Below are 21,406 nucleotides of genomic sequence, written 5' to 3' on the forward strand. Positions count from 1 at the left end.
CATGAAAAGATGAAGCCATAATTCTGAATACTGACCTCCCAAGCTTCAGGTTGATCCGGATCTACACCTTTCTCAGAGAAATAGTGGTATCTTCCAGTGGTGGTACGAGCTAATTCATACAAGAAGCGGTTTGCTTCAGTGTCATTACAGTTGAAGGAGATTGTGTGGATAGGCACTCTATGCTTCATCTGTACTTGAGCTAGTATGGACTTTGGTGGCTGCACATGTAGAAATGTTGGCAGGGATGAAAAACATTCAAATTGACATGTACACAAACAAATGTTATGCCTCGTTCAAACAGCGTGATCTTGACCTTTAATGTCATCCAATCATATGTCAGAAAAATTACTTGGGTAAATTGGAATGTATCACTAGTATAAAATCTCTAACATCTGTCATAAGCATGTGACTGAAACTGTGGCGGAGTAGGTCGAATAGTAAGAAGGTACAGCATGAAAGTTGTAACATCCAATAACTAATTCAAACCAGTTGGAATTGACTATTCTTCACATCCATCAAATAATAGTTATCATTTTTAATAATTCAATGAATACTAGCTCCATTACATAAGTGCCAAAAATCCTGTATTTAGGCAGTCATCACATCATAAAATCTTGAGATTTTCAACAGAAGTCTTCTTCACTGACAACTATCTATAACCAGTTGAAATACTACAAGTATTTCCCTATCATAACCTCTGCAGATGTGCAGAAAGGAAATCTTCACATTTTTCCAACATCAGCCGAATATCAATGCAGAATATTGGGAATGTGAATAGGATTACTCCTGATTGAATAGAGCTAATATTCTTTGAATTAGTAGCATTGATAACTATTATTTGATAATTCTTACAAAAACATAGCCTCTCTTGCATCAGTGCCAGAATGCATCCTGGGGATTGGTGGATTCTAGGGTTCTAGGAATCTAGTAATAAATACCCTGGATAGTTAACATTCAAATGAATTTAACCCAAACTCCCATCAAAATTGGGTCTTTTCCCCTTAATCCAGTTCTTATTAGGTACCTAAAAGTTGGGTGCTAATATTTGGTCACATAATCCTGAAATCACCTCAAAAGGCCTGCTTTTGGAACAATGCCAAGGACAAAAGCAAACATGAGGTAAATTTCCATAGCACTATCATGTTCTGACTAAAGGGGGTAGCTTAGCCAGAAAGAAAAGAGACGACTAGTACAATATACACAGATTCATACAACAATGTTGAGCATACATAGTCTTCCCAGGTACCTAGCATGTTCCTAGTTAGGAGAGAGCAAGTCTTTACTTTACAAGTTGATATGTATACAAGAAGCACTATGTGTCAAGTCCTCACATGGTGGTAGTGGCTGTTGCGTTGGTGCTTCTGAGCAGCTAGCATTAACTCTAGCTTTGCTAAGGGTAAGACTATCCTATTTTCTGTCTCTGGCCCAAGGCTTATATATCCAAGGTCATCTGACACGGATTAAGTCATAAATATTAACAACAGTATTAATTAGCTTTGCTAAGGGTAAGACTATCCTATTTTCTGTCTCTGGACCAAGGCTTATATATCCAAGGTCATCTGACACGGATTAAGTCATAAATATCAACAACAGTATTAATTAGCTTTGCTAAGGGTAAGACTATCCTATTTTCTGTCTCTGGACCAAGGCTTATATATCCAAGGTCATCTGACACGGATTAAGTCATAAATATCAACAACAGTATTAATTAGCTTTGCTAAGGGTAAGACTATCCTATTTTCCGTCTCTGGACCAAGGCTTATATATCCAAGGTCATCTGACACGGATTAAGTCATAAATATTAACAACAGTATTAATTAGCTTTGCTAAGGGTAAGACTATCCTATTTTCCGTCTCTGGACCAAGGCTTATATATCCAAGGTCATCTGACACGGATTAAGTCATAAATATCAACAACAGTATTAATTAGAAGTGACATTGTTGCACAGCTCATTCAGGATAGCTAACAGTCAATGCAGAACACAATTGGGATTAACAATTAATAGCAACTAAGTGATTCTAGACATTTTAATGTCATGGCTAAATCTGACAATGGCTGTCCCTAATCAGTTGCTATGACAGAACTACCATTATATACACCTGGTTAAAAGTATCGCACCACCAAGATTTTTCATAATCAGAAAAGAGATGGGTACGGAGAAGCTGGAAAGAGATGGGTAAGAACAAGCTGGAAAGAAATAGGTAAGGACAAGCTGGAAAGAGATGGGTACGGAGAAGCTGGAAAGAGATGGGTAAGGAGTGAGTGAGTATGGTTTTACGCCGCTTTTAGCAATATTCCAGCAATATCACGGCGGGGGACACCAGAAATGGGCTTCACACATTGTACCCATGTCGGGAATCGAACCCGGGTCTTCGGCGTGACGAGCGAACGCTTTAACCACTAGGCTACCCGACCGCCCCAGATGGGTAAGGACAAGCTGGAAAGAGATGGATAAGGACAAGCTGGATAGAAATGGGTACGGAGTAGCTGGAAAGAGATGGGTAAGGACAAGCTGGATAGAAATGGGTACATAGGAGCTGGAAAGAGTTGGGTAAGGACAAGCTGGAAAGAAATGGGTATGGAGTAGCTGGTAAGAGATGGGTAAGGACAAGCTGGAAAGAAATGGGTACGGAGTAGCTGGTAAGAGATTGGTAAGGACAAGCTGGAAAGAAATGGGTACAGAGTAGCTGGTAAGAGATGGGTAAGGACAAGCTGGAAAGAAATGGGTACGGACAAGCTGGAAAGAGATGGGTAAGAACAAGCTGGAAAGAGATGGGTATGGAGTAGCTGGTAAGAGATTGGTAAGGACAAGCTGGAAAGAAATGGGTACGGAGAAGCTGGAAAGAGATGGACAAGGACAAGCTGGAAAGAAATGGGTACAGAGTAGCTGGTAAGAGATGGGTAAGGACAAGCTGGAAAGAAATGGGTACAGAGTAGCTGGTAAGAGATGGGTAAGGACAAGCTGGAAAGAAATGGGTACGGACAAGCTGGAAAGAGATGGGTAAGGACAAGCTGGAAAGAGATGGGTATGGAGTAGCTGGTAAGAGATGGGTAAGGACAAGCTTGAAAGAAATGGGTACGGAGAAGCTGGAAAGAGATGGATAAGGACAAGCTGGAAAGAGATGGATAAGGACAAGCTGGAAAGAGATGGATAAGGACAAGCTGGAAAGAGATCATATGGGAAAGGAGATCGGTAAGGAGAGGCTGGAAAGAGACTGGTAATAAGAAGCTGGAAAGAGATGGGTAAGAAAAAGCTGGAAAGAGATGGGTAAGGAGAATCTGGAAAGAGAATCCAGGGAATCCAGCACCAGGCTCAGATACACTGGGAGCTTGTATTTGAGGCATGTGGTGAACTAGTCCAGATGAGGCGTGTCCCACACCTACGCTCAAAATAATTCCGACTGGAGAGACCACTCTGTTGCTACTATCCTCCCCAGTCGAGGGTGCTTAAATATATGATATCCTCCACCAGATTGAGCCAGATTGGCAACAACTGGATTAGGAAGATGGTGTTCTGATGAATCTTGGTCTTTTCCTGAAATACCAACATGAAGTCGTCGATATATATGCACAGTGATGCACTAGATGGATGATTTTGACAGATTTAGTCGTACAGCCCGTAACTGTCATAACTGTTAATCTTTTCGAGGTTGCATGATTAGAAAACACATTCCAATTGTCTCTTTGGTACGACACTCTCATTGGTCAGATGAAAGGTTGTTCTGACGTGACTTGTAATGTGATGTCTTCAGATTTTTGTTAAGTGGTAGCCAGAACTAAGATCTGATATTAATGATATTGATTGAAGATCATGCACATATCAGTGGTGTTTTCCTTTGGTACAATGAAAACAGGAGAATAGAAATCTTGTCTGTGATCCACTTCCACACTTGTCCAACAATATAGAACTGACAGCCTGCTGGCCTGGGAGATAAGATCTGGTCAATGATAGAAGTGTAGCTTTAATGGTTCCAAAACCACACCACATAGAAACCAGTGCTTCCAATTTTTCGGCAAATGGCACCAATCGTCCAATACTGGTCCTGGAGTTGAATTTGGTAGGTGAGCTTTGTTTGTTTGTTGTTGTTTAACGCCGCACTCAGCAATATTCCAGCTATATGACGGCGGTCTGTATAAATAATCGAGTCTGGACCAGACAATCCAGTGATTGATAACATGAGCATCGTTCTACGCAATTGGGATACGATGCCATGAATCAACCAAGTCAGTGACTTCCTTGGCCGTATTGTCAAAGCAATCACTGTTTGAGATCCCATGGAAGTGGTGGGCAATGGCTACATGTCCTTTCTTCCACTATCAATTTGGCCCACACAGCTGTCCCATCAACTCGGCAATGGGAATACACAAGAAGATCCCAGTGGTTGGTCAGGTTTGTCCATGGATCCGAAATGCAATGGCCATCCTTGACCCAATCCAGCTATGAAGTAACCTCCCATGGTTGAACCGAGGCCGTCTGTATATCATATCCTGAGTGAGGTGGATCCAAGTAACTGCATTAGATCTGAAACAACTAGCCATATTAATTGCTCCCCCAATGCGGCCACCCAGCCAGGGGACCCTTCTCAGCATACAGGGGCAGATTGTAGCCATCTCTGGCAAGTTCACGTCCAGGCACTTGTCTGACATGGCCAGCTTGCTCTCCTGCTGGTCTTTCAGAACCGCCTCTGGGAAACATGGATGTGTGGTGTCTGGACTCAGTACTCCCAGTAGGAAATGTGTGGGTCACCCAAGACCTTCCAACACTCACCAATGTACAGAGACCCCATTTTGTTCCACTCAACATGTTACCGTCAAAGAAACGAAACCCCAAAGGTAAACCGAACCTCTTCAGCTTCATCTTCAGCCCAAGGCAAGGGCCTTAACTAACTATAAAAGTCCAGTTTCAATCTCGCCAATCCATCCATCAGATCCCAGCCATCTTGGCAACTGTGTGGTAGTCAAAACACTCACATCGTGATCAGGTAGTGGTATATGTTAATAAAATACTTGTAAATTAATATTATTGTTTAAGAGCCACAGATGAATAGCCTACTGTTGTCATTGACTGACAGAATATTTTATAAGGCAAACACTCGATCAATCTGTAAAATGTAAACAGTGAATGAAATTATGTGTGAAGTCATTTATCTAGCTCTAAGATGGATCCAATCAAAATACATTGATAATGTAAAAAATATACATGTTTGATGAAATTGAATAATCTGTATCAATGGGGAATTATAGTTTACGTTCAATGCACATTAACTTCTTATTCCATTCTCTGGAAACAAGCGTTGATTAAAAACACTTCTCTGTTACTCTTCTGCCCTACTGTCAGCGATGTGACTGCTGTGACGACTGTGCGTGTTGTTGTAGTTCGGCGAAATGCAAAATTTAATGGATATGACCAAATGTGTTAGGTTGCCGATGCTGTTGGTTCCAATAGCGGCTGTGTGGTGATGTGAACTGATGTTAGATGATAGTTACTACATTTATATCGCATTTGAAACTATTCCTTCCCACTTACCCACGATATTGCTTACATTAATTTTGATATTGCTTCTTTTTATTCAAATAAATAGGAGGACCTGAGCCTAAATACAGGATTCTGGCACTGACGTAATGGAGGTTTTGTATTCGTAAGAGTAATGTCAGAATGTGTATGGAGAGATACCAGTATTTGATCTTGCTCTGACATGGTAAGTAATCTCACATGTTATTATGATTCAGATATGAACATTCCGCAAAAGACCCGGTTTACCTGATCCGGTCTGCCGTCTGTCAGTAGATACATCGCCTGTGTATCCAGATCATTCATGGCATGGGTGATGGCTGCATATGTATTAGTGGAGCCCCAGCAACTGAGCCCCTGCACCCAGGCCCAGGCACTTTGTAGGCTACGCTCATTGACCTCCACCAGACGATCTCGCCAATATAAGCATTTGCTGTTAAAGCTCACCAGATTCAATTTCTTTTTGTGTCTCAGTTGCTCCTAAAAAAGATAAAACATTTCAACAGGATATTTCATTCACTTGAAATTTCTTTGAATTTTTTTCAACTTTGAAATAGCTAACTTAGCTAAGACATTACCATGTTTTACTTCCTTTATATACTCTTTAAAAAAAGAAACTATACATTCATAAATTTGATAAATTTGGACTTGATAATTTTTATATGGTAGAAATGGTATTTCTTAAGTAATCATTAAATTTCTTTAATTTTTCGAGTAAACATGCAGATTGCCCAAAACGTTATGTTGAGAAGTCGCGACGGAGAAATTCGCCCAAACGCAGCTGCAATGCCATAAACATGAAGCATGCAATTTTTTTAACTGTTGTGACAATTCCTTTGTCAGCAAGGATTAAAAGGCCAGGACAAAGACTGCTGACACACACATCAGAAAATCAGAAAATGAGCCGTTAAAATGCCACGTCTATCAGAAGCACAACGCAAAAACGCCATTGGCAGACTGCATGAGGGTGATACACGTTTGGTGATACATTTGGTTTTATCATTTTTTATCAATAGATTAAAAATTTATTCACTAATTCCCGCAATGTTATTGAAAATAAATTTCTCTGACACACTTCAACAACGGGTCCTCATCGAACAGGTCAAACAGCAAAATAAAGAGTTTCAAGCAAATCTTTAACTTTATTATACAAAGGAATAAAATCAACAAAAATATATCTAAAAGTTGCCAAACTGACATATAACTTATTATTTCCATCTTTTCGTGCGATCGCGTGTAATGTAAGTCAGATGACATCTCAGCTTTTGTCGCCTCGATTTCTCGGCTCGGACACAATGTCTTTAATGCCAAATTATATGCATAAGAAATCTTTGTCACAGCTCGTAACCTGGCACTATGCATCCATAAAGTTCTGTATTTTTAATATAGATCGCGATTTCATGTTTTAAACATGATTAATAACATGATTTAACTCAAACCTTTTGTCAAAGTCTGAAAATTATCATACACAAGGACAGTACCGTTGCTGTAATTTGATTGGCTGCCTTAGGTCATATGCTTAAATTTGACCAATCACGAACCTTGTAGCAGATTACATCGGTGAAACAATATAAGTTTTTTTAATGTATACTGTCATGGCAGCCTTTTACGTATGTGTTATTCATACGAAGCTTCGAAAACGGAGGTATTTCCTCATGTTAGTGAGCGGACAGCCACTGTCATTGGGAAATAGGTGATGACAGATATTATTTGCAATTCTTTTTAAAATAATGTTCTGACTATGTAAACAAATGAAAATAAAAAAGAAATAGGTAAGTGGATCTTATGAAATCTTATATTTGCCGAAAATCATTAAATTTTCATTTCTTTTTCAACTGGACGTTATGAATGTTTTAGCTTACATTATTTTTATTTAAAACGAACTTTACTAAGTTGTTAATGGATTATTTAAATAATGTAATAACTTTCATATTAATAAACAATAGGATTAATTGGACCTTTCAAATAGTGTATGGCCAAACTGTAGTAGCAAAGATGTTTTACAAGCAGATAATTTCCTTGGAAAATGTTGGCTTCATCTATCACACAAGAGTCTCTGGGAACTTGGTGTCACAGCAGTAGTTTTATGGTTGGCTGGTGTTGAAAGAGTTAAACGTCGCCCATGCTGCCAAAATAGCAGCGTCTTTCATGCATTTCCACCCTTGACAAAAATATTGTTATATTGCCATTTGTAAACAAGCCAGGGATATGAGTACCAGGGATATGATAAAGTGTTCTTAAAAAATTAAATTTGTTTTAGAATATTTTCTTAATACCTACCTAACTTTTGAGGACAAAATTCAATCAAAAAAAATCTCAGAGGCTTTTTTTTTAAAATTGTCCTACCTCACTTTTGAAATAAGTTTGAAATCTGTAAACCAAGAAAAAAAATGTTGCCCTACGAATCTTTATATTGCCAATAAATGTCAATAGTGTACACAACGCCAAAAAGGAGGTAATCGTCGCTGCATGGTCACATGTCATGTTTTCAGATGAGTACCGATTCACTTTGCAGTTCCTTGATAGGTGTGGTCATGTCTGGCGACATCAAAAATGAATAAACGATGTTATATGATGTTTTATAAAGATGATGATTGTGGAAAATATAACTGATAAATGATAAATGATAAAAACTATCTCATAATTTCTTAGATTTAAATACATAAGGCTCTATTTGTATAGAAACTTCAGATGGTTGAATGGGCGATCTTTTTGTTCCAAAGGGCAATAACTCTCCTTTTGAAATGATATAAGCGACGGTCCACCCTGTCGCTTCCGGTCTGGTTCCCGGATCAATGCGCGCTGCGACAACTAGAGACATGTAGAGACGGAGCCAAGCAGAAGACTTACCCTGTTGCACCTTCGTTCAAAAACGGTCGTTTATAACTGAATTTTTTTAACTAGAAGATATTTTGGAGTGATTATTAGTTTATAATATCAACATTTGTTGAGTCTTCAACTACAAGACAAATTGTCACTATGGAAAATAGCGGGAAAAACGTCATGAAAAACAGTATATTGCCACGGTATTTTCTACGTCAGAAAACAGCGAGGCATTCTGTCAGTCTGGGCTAACATATTGCATCGATGAAATAATGCAGACTCATTTTATTTATCAGCCTTTGTGTTATTTCCCACCACAATTCGAAGCATTCAAATCTCAACAAGTACCACCATTGACTTCAATTTAATAAAATTAGTGATACGCCTACATTTGCAGCACACAGGCATCTTTGACAGGCCTTTACCAATGATCTATATAGTAAGTATACATCCGTGCCTTAACAAATATTTAAAGAAGAAATAACGTCCAAAATAATAAAACAACTGATTTTAAATGTTACTTTTTATATCAAAATTAAAGTTGCATCTGAATATTTAAATTTATATTATTTTTTTAGAAATATGCCAAATAAAAGTCTACCATGCATCTATTAAGCACTCAGTTACTCTGACAGTTGCAATATACATATTAGTCATCATACTTTGAAATAAGAGATTTACCCATATTATTCTGCCCCTTATAACATGTGTCCCACCATTAAGTGCTCTGAGTCATCATCATAGGTGTTAATTAATTTATTGATCCATCATTTCTTACAGAATTCTGATACTCATGCTCTTAAAATAGTAGTAAATTACAGAGATTTGTCCCAACAAACAACACATCATACTGACTACCCCACAAAATGTGTATGATACATAAATAGATGTAAATCATAGTTTTATCTTCTTGTTTTAGTAACATTATATTTATTTAAATGTTGACAAATTATTTCCCATACAAACCCACACACTATCCTGCTGTAGCTATGTATCCTGATTTTCATTCAAAATTACTTCAAGATACCTGTATATAAAGTATATTTTGTAGATATTATTATCATATAGAAAATATGAATTAAGAAAGTTTTTCATCAAATCTTCTGATTGTTAAATAAATGCAAATTGAACCCCACAATCATTCCATGTAGATAAATGGATTTATTTATGTTATTTGTTTTTGCATATAACAGATTATACTTACATATGTTAAAGTCAGTGTCTATAATCAGGCCCAATATGTATATTGACTGAAAATCTCAGTCAATATGTATATTGACTGATTCACTCAGGCAAGGTTTATTTTTCTTAAATTTTCATTCATTTATTATTGCCTGAAAAATAGGACTGGATTTTAGACAGACTGACTGAAATGAACTAGACTGCATAATTTAATCTCCTCGTTTTAATTTGGATCTATTTTGATCTTATGAAGTTTAAAGTAACTTATGTAAGAAATTAAAAATGTTTTCACAATAACATTGATTGATTCTCCAAACATGAAAGAATACCAGAGTCATTTTTTTATGTTACTTATCTTTACTGGGATAATATTCAGTTCAGAAACAGATGACTGCTAAAAAGTCATGCACCTGTAATCAAATACTAGAACATATGCACAAGTATGCCAAGATATTAAATAAAATAATAAGTGTCATTGTGCAATGCAGATATCTGTTGGTGTGAAGAGAAAAAAGAATAACATTAATAATTTGTTTATGTTGGAATTTGAAACATCAGTTTAGAACAAGGAAACATAAAAAGCAAGGACTAATTAAGTTAAGAATGAGCTTTATCTGTGTTACAATCATATGATTATTGTCAATTCAAACTGGATGTAGACACTGCAATGTTACTACAATCAACATTATAGAGATTGAAAATTAGTATGAATATGTTGATTTATTTCATAAAAATTGTAGTTGGTAAGAATACTCTTGAATATGTATTTTAACTAATATATAGGGTCCTCAGTGTCTGAAAATTTATTTTTTTCTATTTTGTAAAATTTAAAAAAGGGAAAAATAATATATATCTTTCATTGATCATATTGAAATATAATCATTGTAGTATTTGGCAACAAACAGCCTCCATTCATACATGAAATCCTTTTATACAACATGCATCAATTAACCCTTAAATATCAGATTTTCAATGATTTCCATTTCCTTTATCTTAACATTGTATTTTGATATCGCATTGATGACATAATTTTACAGTGCCCGTTTCTCTTACAATCTCTTGAAAACATTTCTCATTGCTGTCAGTTATAGATCAGACAAATACTTACATGTGTTGCTGTCAATATTCACAACACTGAGGCAACAGGCAACTTCACATTTCGCGTACCGCTGTACAAACTGAAATGCATGCGTATGATGTAGCCTGCTCGGCGATACTACAACGTAGATATAGGAACGTATACAAAATCTGCTTAATTTTTAAAAGTGTGATATTCATACATCAAGGGCAACACTTTCAGTACCGATTGCAAAACGTCAACAAAGCGACCTGGAATGAACGATCAGCTGATCTCACCGCATCGCATGGAACGCCTATCTAGTGGTTAACTTACAATATATTCAGTCGTGGTCATCCCTGATGTATCATTAAACCAAGGAACATTTATTTCCGGGCATGACAATAGATAAATCATTGTTTAGGCGAAAAGATATGCTGTCCACACACAAGCGTGACCGTTGCCTATAGAAGTGAAGGTTATACTAGTTAACTGTCTATAGGCGTCATAGTAACATGTAGTGCTCGTATTGCGCATACCACATGCGCCGTCAGTTTTAGGTTGGACCGTCCGGGTCAGCGCACCTAGCGGGTTAGTGAAGGGAAGATAAATTGAAAAAGATCGCCCATTGTCACAGAGATTAAAGGATACATTTATTACAGATTGGAATTCAGTCCTAGATAATTAATCAAACTAGGTATTACAGAAGTTAAGAACTGTAGTTTGAACCTGAGCTGCTGCAGGTTATCTTCAATCCATTACAATTAAAGGGGCTTCTTCTCAGCTATCTAACACTGCCCACTATAGCTCACTAGATGCCGTGAGTCGATTTGCCCGCTAACGCAACTGGGCTACCGTCTGCAAGGACAGTTAAATAAACTTGGAGGCATTATTTGTTTTACGCATTTTTTAACACTGATTGGTTACCCATGATCTATGAAGACAAAGGGCACATGTTAATTAATTTCTTCAGCCTAAACAAACAGACAAAAAGAACGGTGGAAGTTCATCAGATGTTGATATTTGTAAATACCCCTGATGTTTATAGTTTAATTATTAAAAACATAGTATCCCTGCAGTGAAACATTATTAGATTTTTGTTTGCACGGATAATACTATTGCTATCTCTTTTTGTCATCCATGTTTCCTGGTATAACCCTTCACCTGTATATTAGTTGTCATTCACTTGTAGCTCAGTTAATAAATTTATTACAGGTATAATTAGCGGTAGCACCACTCAGATTACCTGACAAAGGTTCCCATTTGGCACATCTTGTGTCTGGGGTAATTATTTAATCTGGATCCAGGTTTGAAGTGAGGTGAAATGTATGTTATGCAATATGCACGTGGCAGTGCAGCAAGAGGAGTGATCAGTTGATTTACTTTTTTCGTAAATACGCAGATTGATTAATCACTGTTATCTTGCACAGTGGATATGTCAAAAGTGTTTATATGTGTAGGTTTACTAAAGCAGACTGAATACACATATCTGGGCGCGTAGTGCCGATGTAAGAACACCATACTTTTTTCAAAGGATTAACCAATAATATGTTGAGTAATTGCTCATTGTTATCTAACTCGATGGATTTTTTTAAGAACTGTGGACATTATGAAAATAGTTGTAACGTGGGCTTTCTCAGCTGACCATTGAGACATATAACACCTATGTGAAACATCCTGAAACAAACTCAGTTTATCAGTTGAGAAACAAACACGGGTCATAATATCCAGAAACACTTTATATATATTAAATTGTTACAGAGACACGTGACATCGAATAAGTTTCTTGGTACAGCTGCAGACATATGAGATATTGTTCCTTTATGTGGATATTCACGGATACATTCCTCATACAAGGTAGCTGCCTAAATTCATACATTTAACTTTGGTAGGTTGTAATTATGATATTTGCATTTTGTTTTCATTCATTTGCTGTTTCATTGAATAGAGTCATTCTTGGTCCTCTACGTTATCATTGGTAAAGTTCTTCGATGCGAGAGACGTTGTTTTCACAAGCCTTTTTGTTTCTAGGCATGTATATGTTACAGTCAATGTGTAAAATGTCATTCACTCAAGCAATTTCTAAAATGTCTAAATATTTCAGCAATTTACAATTTGACTGAAACATATGTCCATTTATTGACATTATTGTCCAACAGATTGACTAACATTTATTAAGAGTCTCCAAACGGTTTAAAACATCACAATAGACTAATAATGCTAGGATTAGAAGCCAAAAATATAGAAATGTACTTTAATCTCATTAAAATCAGATCTTAGTTTTAGCTACCACTAAACAAAGATCTGAGAACACCCAATTACGGGTTACGTCGACATTAGCCAATCAGAAGGCAGCTTTCTCTTGCTTTACAGAACTAATTTCAAATTGGCGACCAGGTTTCGAAACATATTTTGACAAATTCTCGATTACAAATTTGAAACTTTAACAAAAGAACATTCTGAAATGGCTAATAGATGGTCTAGATTGTGTGGATTCAGTCGTTAAGTCCGTAACTATCATTTCGGAATACCCCTTGTTAAAGTTTTCGAGGTTGCATGATTAGAAATCACATTCCGACTGTCACTTTCATGATCTGGTAAGCGATGCTCTGATTGGTCAGATGAAAGGTCGTTCTGATGTGACCCCCAATGGGATGTCCTCAGATCTTTGTTTAGCTGTAGCGAGAACTAGGATCTGATTTTAAAGAGATTGAATGTACTTCGAATTTCGTTTTCTAATAATCCTATCATTTTCAGTCTCTTGGTGATAAAATTAAAACATAGAAATGTTTGGAATTCGTTATCATAACATAAATGGACAGATTTTTCAGTCAATTTGTAAAATAACTGAATATTTAGGCATTTAATAATTGCCTTTGTGAAAATTTTACACATTTTGACTATAAAATATACACACGATAAAATAAGCAATGCTCAGGTGAAATATTTACTTTGTGTTGCAAGTCAAAATAGTGTAATACCAAGCAAATGACATTTCAAAACTTCGTCACCATTACGATGCTACACACAAAGCTAACTATATTTCCTTATGATTTCCAATACTGTATTTCATTTTGTTGATACGCCCTTTTACTATCAATAAGAGCGACAAATGCGCTTACGAATGGTGCAGCATAGGTCGCGAACTAGATTTCTGCTATATCATCCAGGTACTCACGGGGGAAAAAACAATAACAAAGGCATCAACCAGTCCCTGGTAATTGCTGTAGATCAGTGCCCCTTTAAACTCTTTGGGTATACTGTATTACACTTTAGATGTGGTATGTTACCACTGGAAATTGTAAGGGGAAGGCATTTGGGCTTGCAAAGAACTGAAAGAATCTGTCAACTATGTAATAATAGTGAAATTAACTGGTACATTTATTGATTGAATGATCTAGATTGTCTTCTATCAGAAACAAGTACATATCCTAATCAATATAACTTTATCCTGTTGATGGCTTCTGATAATAATGATTTAATTAGGTGATAAACATACTGTGTTTTCACTGTAACAAGGTAACAAATGGATTTAACCACGCAGCATGCTTTTACATCCCGCTACATCACTCAACACATGACAGGCATTGGGAACATGCAGCATAGCAACTTCGAAACTAACATGAGGTTCATCGTAATGATGACGTCATATTGCTCACTGTGATGCAAAAGACATCACAGTCATATGTAGGAAAGCGCCTATTTCCAAGCTCTTTCTGCAGATTTCTATCCTGTTTTTTGGCACAAAATATATTTGACACAACCTTGTAGTAACTGCAACTTTGCATTTTGTAAGTTATACTTGTACATATAATTATTTAAATATGCCTAACAAACTATTCTATTAATATTAGCTTCCGCAGTGATGTGGCCGTCAAATTGATTGTTTCAATCAGAGGGGGTAAGAATGTATAACCTAGCCATGTATATCTACACTGCATTCAACCATGGAATGTCACTGTTATAACAAATGTATGAGACTGAAGTACGTGGTGTGTGGGAAGTGAAAGTAAAGCAATAACCTGCTGTCACTTGTTGTCCTTTGCCTGAGGAATATATATTTTGTTTGTATTTTGTCATGAGTCGGAGGACTACATCAATAAGCTTGAATGATTGAGACGTTGACAATCAATCTGATATTTTAAAGTCTCAGTGTCAGTGTCAGTGTAATGAGCTATGAGATATGTAAGTGTTTAGATTTTGCTTTCACAAATTAGGGTACATCACTGACATAAGAGTAGGTACAGTGACATATCACCATGATTCATAAATCTTGGTTCAAATCCTTTTGCTACGCACCATTACAAGTTTCATTCGAATATTTCTTTCTTTCTGGTCTTTTACCCACCTGCATCAGCATGAATAGCTTCTCCTGCACAAAATGCATACTATTCTGCATGGATGCTGAGCAGTCCAACAGAATGTAGATGTTATCCTCCAGAACAGTACCAAACAGCTCCCTGCTCCCTTGTTTCAGCCAGTCAATTCTGGAAAAATAACAAAAGCTATATATTTACGACTTTTCTTGAGTATAACTATGCAAACATGTACAATAAACACTTCCCGCTTTGAAGTGCAGTTAAGTTGGATAAGGGTATTTAGTTAATAATACACCACAAAACTTTCATAGTCTGACGAATCACATCTTGGCTGAAGTCAGCATGAGAAAAGAAAGTGTCTAAACATGATTGGGTTAGTGAGTATGGTTTTACGCTGCTTATAGCAATATTCCAGCAATATCATGGCGGGGGACACCAGAAATAGGATTCTCACATTATCCCATGTGGGGAATCGAACCCTGGTCTTCGGTGTGACAAGCTAACACTTTATCAACTAGGCTACCTCCCCCCCCCTCCACTTCTGTAAACATGAACCTTATTGTATACAGTAGAACAAGGATATAACGAACACGGATACAGCGAACATACGGATACAACAACCTGTTAAAAAATCCCTGATTAACTCCTATATATTATCATATAAAAATTTACGCACATAACAAACTCTCTACAGCGAACTAACATATATAGTGAACTGATATCTGATCCCCAACAAGCCCAAATACCACTAATTAGTGACGTGTATAGGAAACTGAGAAATATTACTCCATGTCAAGTGTCACTGACAACTGGCTGTACCTAATCAGCGGCGAATCACCACAATAACTGGTGACGATTCAACTTGTTAAACTTGCATTATGTTAATCTTACCTGTCCATCTGACTAATCTTGTCTGTTAAACTAACATTGTTAATACAAGTCAACGGGAGGAAATGTATATAAATGTGTTTGTGTCTTGTGTTTTGTTTTAGCCAAGATTGCGGACAGTTCCGAGTGAAAACGTATATAACGAACAACGTATATAACGAACTGATTTTTCCGGTCCCTTGTAGTTTGTTATATCCATGTTCTACTGTATTATACTGCATGAATTCAACCTGGATATAACTTGCTTTGATACTTAGCTCTAGGATGAGACACTAACCAGCGACTTCAAGGGGATGGCAATCAAATACTTTATTACCCAAACACGCGCACAGCAACATCGGTTGGTAGCTGGAAGCGATGCATATAGCATTACCTTTACAACTGATAATAACAATAACATAACAGGCCTCAATTGGCTTAACTTCTTTTCTTCTTCTCTGAGAATGAAAACAAATCCTTTATGTAAGATTAGTAACAATAACTCCAGGTATTACCTGGAATAAGTGAATTTGTAAGTATAAACATGAACTACACTTTAGGACTTAAAAATCAAGACAATAGTCTCTCAATTAGCTTGGAGTTTTTCGTTGGCAAGTTGAGTGGTGAGGCAAAGAGCTAGTAGAGAGAATACGTGACCCTCTAAGGTGTGACAACTGTTTAGATGCACATGACTGTGGTGGCGCATAGACAGATGGTCCCTCTTCAAAGGTTGACCATACTTCCTGAAGCACCTTCTGTTGACACGTGTTGATTTCTGAATCAACTGAATCCGTGTGAAGCGCTGGATGTGAGAGCTCCTGCGGAATGGTTGGTGGCGAAAATGACACCATGTGTGATCAATCGATACTACCAAGTATCTGCAGCAGCCTTTAGATTTTAAACCATCAGAATAGAGATACACAATATCCCCAACAGAGAATGATATATCTGGAAGAACACGCCCACTTGGACATTTAGAGTGTTAACACGCTAGGCATGTTGATCCTCACTAAGTTGGTGGTCCGATAGTGGAATTTGTCAGTTGGAGAACTGATCTTGTGAAGTCCACATTACTCTTGCAAATAGACCACATGATCGAATTCGTGTGTTGAGTCAGGAGACAGCTGCTGCGAGGGTAAGCAACGGATTCTGATGAAGTATTTCAACCTCAAGTTCTTGGATAGCCTTTTCTGCTACCTGATTTTTATTAACATTTTTACTTCTTTCCAATTCCAAAGCAATGTTATATTTAGCCAACAGTGCGTAATTGACCAAAGTCTGGAACCCAGGAGCTGGGTCAACATGTATGACAGTCTTTGGTCCCTCCAGGGCAATTAAGGGAAAGCTGAGTTCAATCAGTGCATCACACAATGTTTCATGTCTCTCATTCTTGATGAAACAAGCACTTGTAAAAGATGTTACCATCTCCCTTACAACGAAGATAAACTTTTTCTCTCGCCTCATGATGTCTGCTGCCAGAGACCATCCAACTACGCTGAGTTGACTATTAGTGGAAAAAGGGATGACAACCTTTAGAATTTTAGAGATGGCCACACAATGGAGGCATGTGTTTGTGACACTATCTAAAGGCCTGTCCATATCCAGGGCATAGAAATGACATTTGGCAACAAGCTTGAGTTGATTTCAGGAGGGATGATCCAATTGAATGTGTAGTGCTTTAAAGCAGGCCGTCAAGAAAGTTTCTTGATACAATGATACACTCTCTAGACTATGATAAGTGATCAAACAGAGTAACAACTAACAAGGCATCACCTGAGATCTTAGCCACATTAAAATATCTTTTGATATCTTTGATATCTGAGTGCTTCTTTGAAGGTCTTGTGCCTTGTGAAAGGTGAGTATGAGTGCGTCTTAAGACTGAACACTCCGACTGTAGTGTGCGCCAAGTATTGCAGATCGTGTATGGTAACTTCACAGAGCCCTGAATCACCTCCTGAATATTGATGTTGAAAACTGTGGTCTGTTCCAATTGATTTACATATGAACAAACTTTGCATTATTGTTCATTGCATGCTGTAGCATTTCGACTTGCAAAGTCTGATGCAATATTGGCTGAGCCCTTAAGATTACGCACTGAAGCTTGAAATCTACAAACGGTGGACTGGAATGTGGATACCCTTGGGCAATTTGAGAATTCTCATTGACACAGCTTACTGTAAGCCTCAAAACATGGCTTACTGTCACTCAAAATACACACCTTGTCTTGTGACTGAATAATGATAGGACTGAAGTGCCTTGTTGCCACAGCAATAGATAAGTCTTCTATTTTACACAGAATCTATGTCACTTGTCTACCGCTCAGTTTGGCACTGAAGAAACCTGCCAAAAGTAAATTGCCTTCTCGCATCACATACATACCAAGTCCATGCCGTTTTACGGATCCACCTGTGACTATCCACAGTTGATCACTTGGTCTGGGTCGTGTGATGGGCCTTCTCGACTCTTGTGCCTCTTGTGCTTTGTGAAAGGAGTGCACTCGTTCCATTGACCAAGATATTTCGTCCTGTGATGCCTGGCCCCCAGTAGCTTCATCAAGGGGTGTGAGCAGGGAAGAACAGAGGGGTATCACTCTAGCTAAAACCATAAACCCCTATGAATGATCTCAATCCTGTCACTGTCTCTGGCAGGTAACAAGAAGCCAGTGTTAATACTCTGTGAGGATTTGCCTGATGAGTCCCTTGCCTCCATATCCAACCCAAAATAGTTGAGGACACAGGGCCAGTTATTGTTTTGGAAGGTGAAAGACGAAGGTTGTTCTTGTCTAAAGCTGCCAACACATTGGTGAGTGGAGAGTGTCCAAGTCATTTCCGCCAATATAAAGATCATTAGCTAGCTTAGCTATGTAGCCATCCTGCAACTGGTTGCCCAAAACATGACAGCAGTTTCTGATCCGGGCATTCCCATAGCACATCTTGCGTATGTCCTAACTCCCTTGCATGGAGAGATGACTCCGCAGTACTTCATAAACTTCACGTCAAGAGGGATCTGGTAATAGGCTTTGGTGACAATGATGAATTTCCAATTTGTCGTAAAATGGAGTCAACATTAGGCATCAACGAAGGTTGAGGTTTACTATACTGGCCTACCTCAGGAATGGCTGTATCGAGTCAGAAACCCCGCTGTTTTTCTACACAAGAAAGGAAGGATTGAGATACTCTATGGTGATACCAGCATTCTCTGGGCGAACAAATACTGCATTCTGCTCCAGTTCATCAAACTGTTGTTGCAGTTCCACTAATTTGGATTTGGAATACTGTGGAATTCTACCTTTCCTTTGAGGCGGTTGAACAGGGCCCATATTCACGGTAGCTTCAAATGGACCAGATGCACCATTGTAACCATCAGTTGGTGGACCAAAGACATCATCATATTCATGCAACAGTGATCTCAACTTGGTACTGTACTCCTCTGGAAACACCTTGTCTGGATCTACCTTAGCTCTGATAGAGTGGGAGTTGGGAGATGTAGATACAACTTTGTTGACAATGTGGTGAGTGCTGGAGTCTGATGGTGGATCATGTACAACAGCAAATTGGTGGATTTGGGAAACATGCTCCTCACTTTTCAAGTATTGTTAAACTTGGTTTGGTATTCATACTTTTCCTGCAACAACTGCAATGATCATAGGAATAGGCCACAGCTTGTGTGAGGTAGGAAGTCTCTGCAGGGTTCAAGAGTAAATTCTTGATCTTCTTTTACTATATGTCTGGAAGGGAAACCTTAATAAATTCACCGGACAATACAGTGGAGGGAGCTTTTGGGTCCCGAAACACATATTCCTGTTGATATGTTTACATCCTGGTTCTGACCACCAGACCTTCAAAATGAAACTTGCGATCACCTCTAGTCAGGTAAAAGCAAGTTTCGCCAACGACTGTCAAAGGTCATGTACCGTCTGTTTGGCGTGCGGATTGGTTACTTTTGGCTATTTCTAATCCTAGGGTTTTAGCAATGGAATGTCGTAACATATTTCCTGTAGCACCACTGTCAAAAGTTACATTGACAACATAATGATCATGGAACTCAGTCAAGTGTGGGGACTGTCTGTCCTGGCCACGGAGATTTGAAATACACTGTGGATAACAGGATTGACCATAAAATCTATTTCAGCTTCTGCCTCATCTGGATGTTGATCATCGTTTTCATCCAGTATGGCAGCAATTTGCCGTGCTTTAGCCATATATTTGTGATCCGACTCGACAAAAAGTTTCTACCATGTTGCACAGGGACTTGACTCCGAGGTCAATCTAATCCTGCTGCTGTTGTGCGCATGACACATACTTCCTCTGAGGCATGAATTTCATCTAGAAGCGATGTCAGCGATTTTGGGTTTATTGATGCTAAAGTCTTTGAGCTTAGTTCGGGCAATACCTCTGCTCAACAATTTTTGGAAGGTCTTTGTGAATGAGTTGCAACCAAATAAAATATAGAGCAATAGTTTGCGATTTGACCCAATAGTAATAGCATGTTCACTTTTTGCTGAGCAGAGCACTACCATTGGGAATATTCTCCCCATCATCTTGGAATCCACGTGAAGGTTCGTTTCTAGAACGTTTCAACCACATGAAGCCATCAACTAGATATGGTGCAAGAGACAGTACATATCAAGTTCTGCCTCCAATTGTCGAAAGTGTTTACAGTTTCTGTTTTCGATAAACACCATCGCTTTGGGGCATGATGTGTTTGAGCCCTAATGATAATGGGATGATTATGACACTTGTCAGATTCACACAATATTTGAATGCCTAGCCAGTCACATATACTTGAAAAGTCAACACTTGCCGGGGATATGATGGTCCGTAAGGAGTACTGGGTATTATCGCTGCCACTACCCCAGGGTGAGACACTAACCAGCGACTTCAAGGGGATGGCAATCAAACATCGGTAGGTAGATACAAACAGACTCAGATAGCATTACTTTTACATAAGGGTGTGGGGTATTACCGGTACACCGGTATATTGTGGTGCAAATATTCAGTAATACGTATTGCAATACGTTTGTAAATGTAGCAATATATTGGGGCAAATATAAGTAAGTATATTTATGTGTTCCTAATCGATACAGAGATAAAAAATAGTATCTTTCTGATACAACTTGCCTCTGACGATCTTTTTATCAATTAGCGTGTACACATCGGGACAATCAAGATCCTCACAGGGACAGCCCATTCGCGGAACTCTCTATACCAAGAGTATAACTATGGTGTCATGCGCTGGGAAGGAGCTTGTGCTACCATGTGACCGTATTATCTCCCTTGATCATTGCTGGGATACAAAATGGCAGATGATTTCGACATCGTCCCAAATAAGCGAGCTAAGGCTGATGTCTGGCAATTCTTGGGCTTGAAGAAACTGAAGGGGAAATCAAATGTTGAAGACAACATAGTGGTATGCCGTTGCCAGGCTGTATTGAGATATGTGGGAGGAACATGTAATCTCACAACACATGTGCGTCGGCATCACCCAGGATTACATTCGCCAACATTGCCGTCTACGTGCGAGAAAGTAAGTTTGAAGAATATTCTTCCACATCACAGAATTCCATTTCCCATTTGTTTGTATACTATATATACATACTCTAGCATCCCAAGCCACCAAAGCAATTTTAGCCATTAACTCTTTTC

General features: G+C 38.2%; 1 protein-coding gene across 1 annotated transcript in view; it reads right to left on the bottom strand.

Moving 5' to 3' along the window:
• The window catches only part of LOC124113291 (von Willebrand factor A domain-containing protein 3B-like), a 464,410-nt gene that overhangs the window by 299,801 nt on the left and 143,203 nt on the right, over positions 1–21,406 (bottom strand). Inside the window, exons 11-13 of the mRNA XM_046473587.2 lie at positions 14,924–15,062; positions 5,763–5,993; positions 36–218 (exon numbers count right to left, since the gene is read on the bottom strand). Coding sequence (XP_046329543.2) covers positions 36–218; positions 5,763–5,993; positions 14,924–15,062 — 553 coding nt within the window. The remainder of the gene's footprint in view (positions 1–35; positions 219–5,762; positions 5,994–14,923; positions 15,063–21,406) is intronic.

Source organism: Haliotis rufescens, unplaced genomic scaffold, assembly GCF_023055435.1.
Source record: "Haliotis rufescens isolate VD_foot unplaced genomic scaffold, xgHalRufe1.0.p SCAF_7, whole genome shotgun sequence".
In the NCBI taxonomy this organism is placed as follows: Eukaryota; Metazoa; Mollusca; class Gastropoda; order Lepetellida; family Haliotidae; genus Haliotis; species Haliotis rufescens.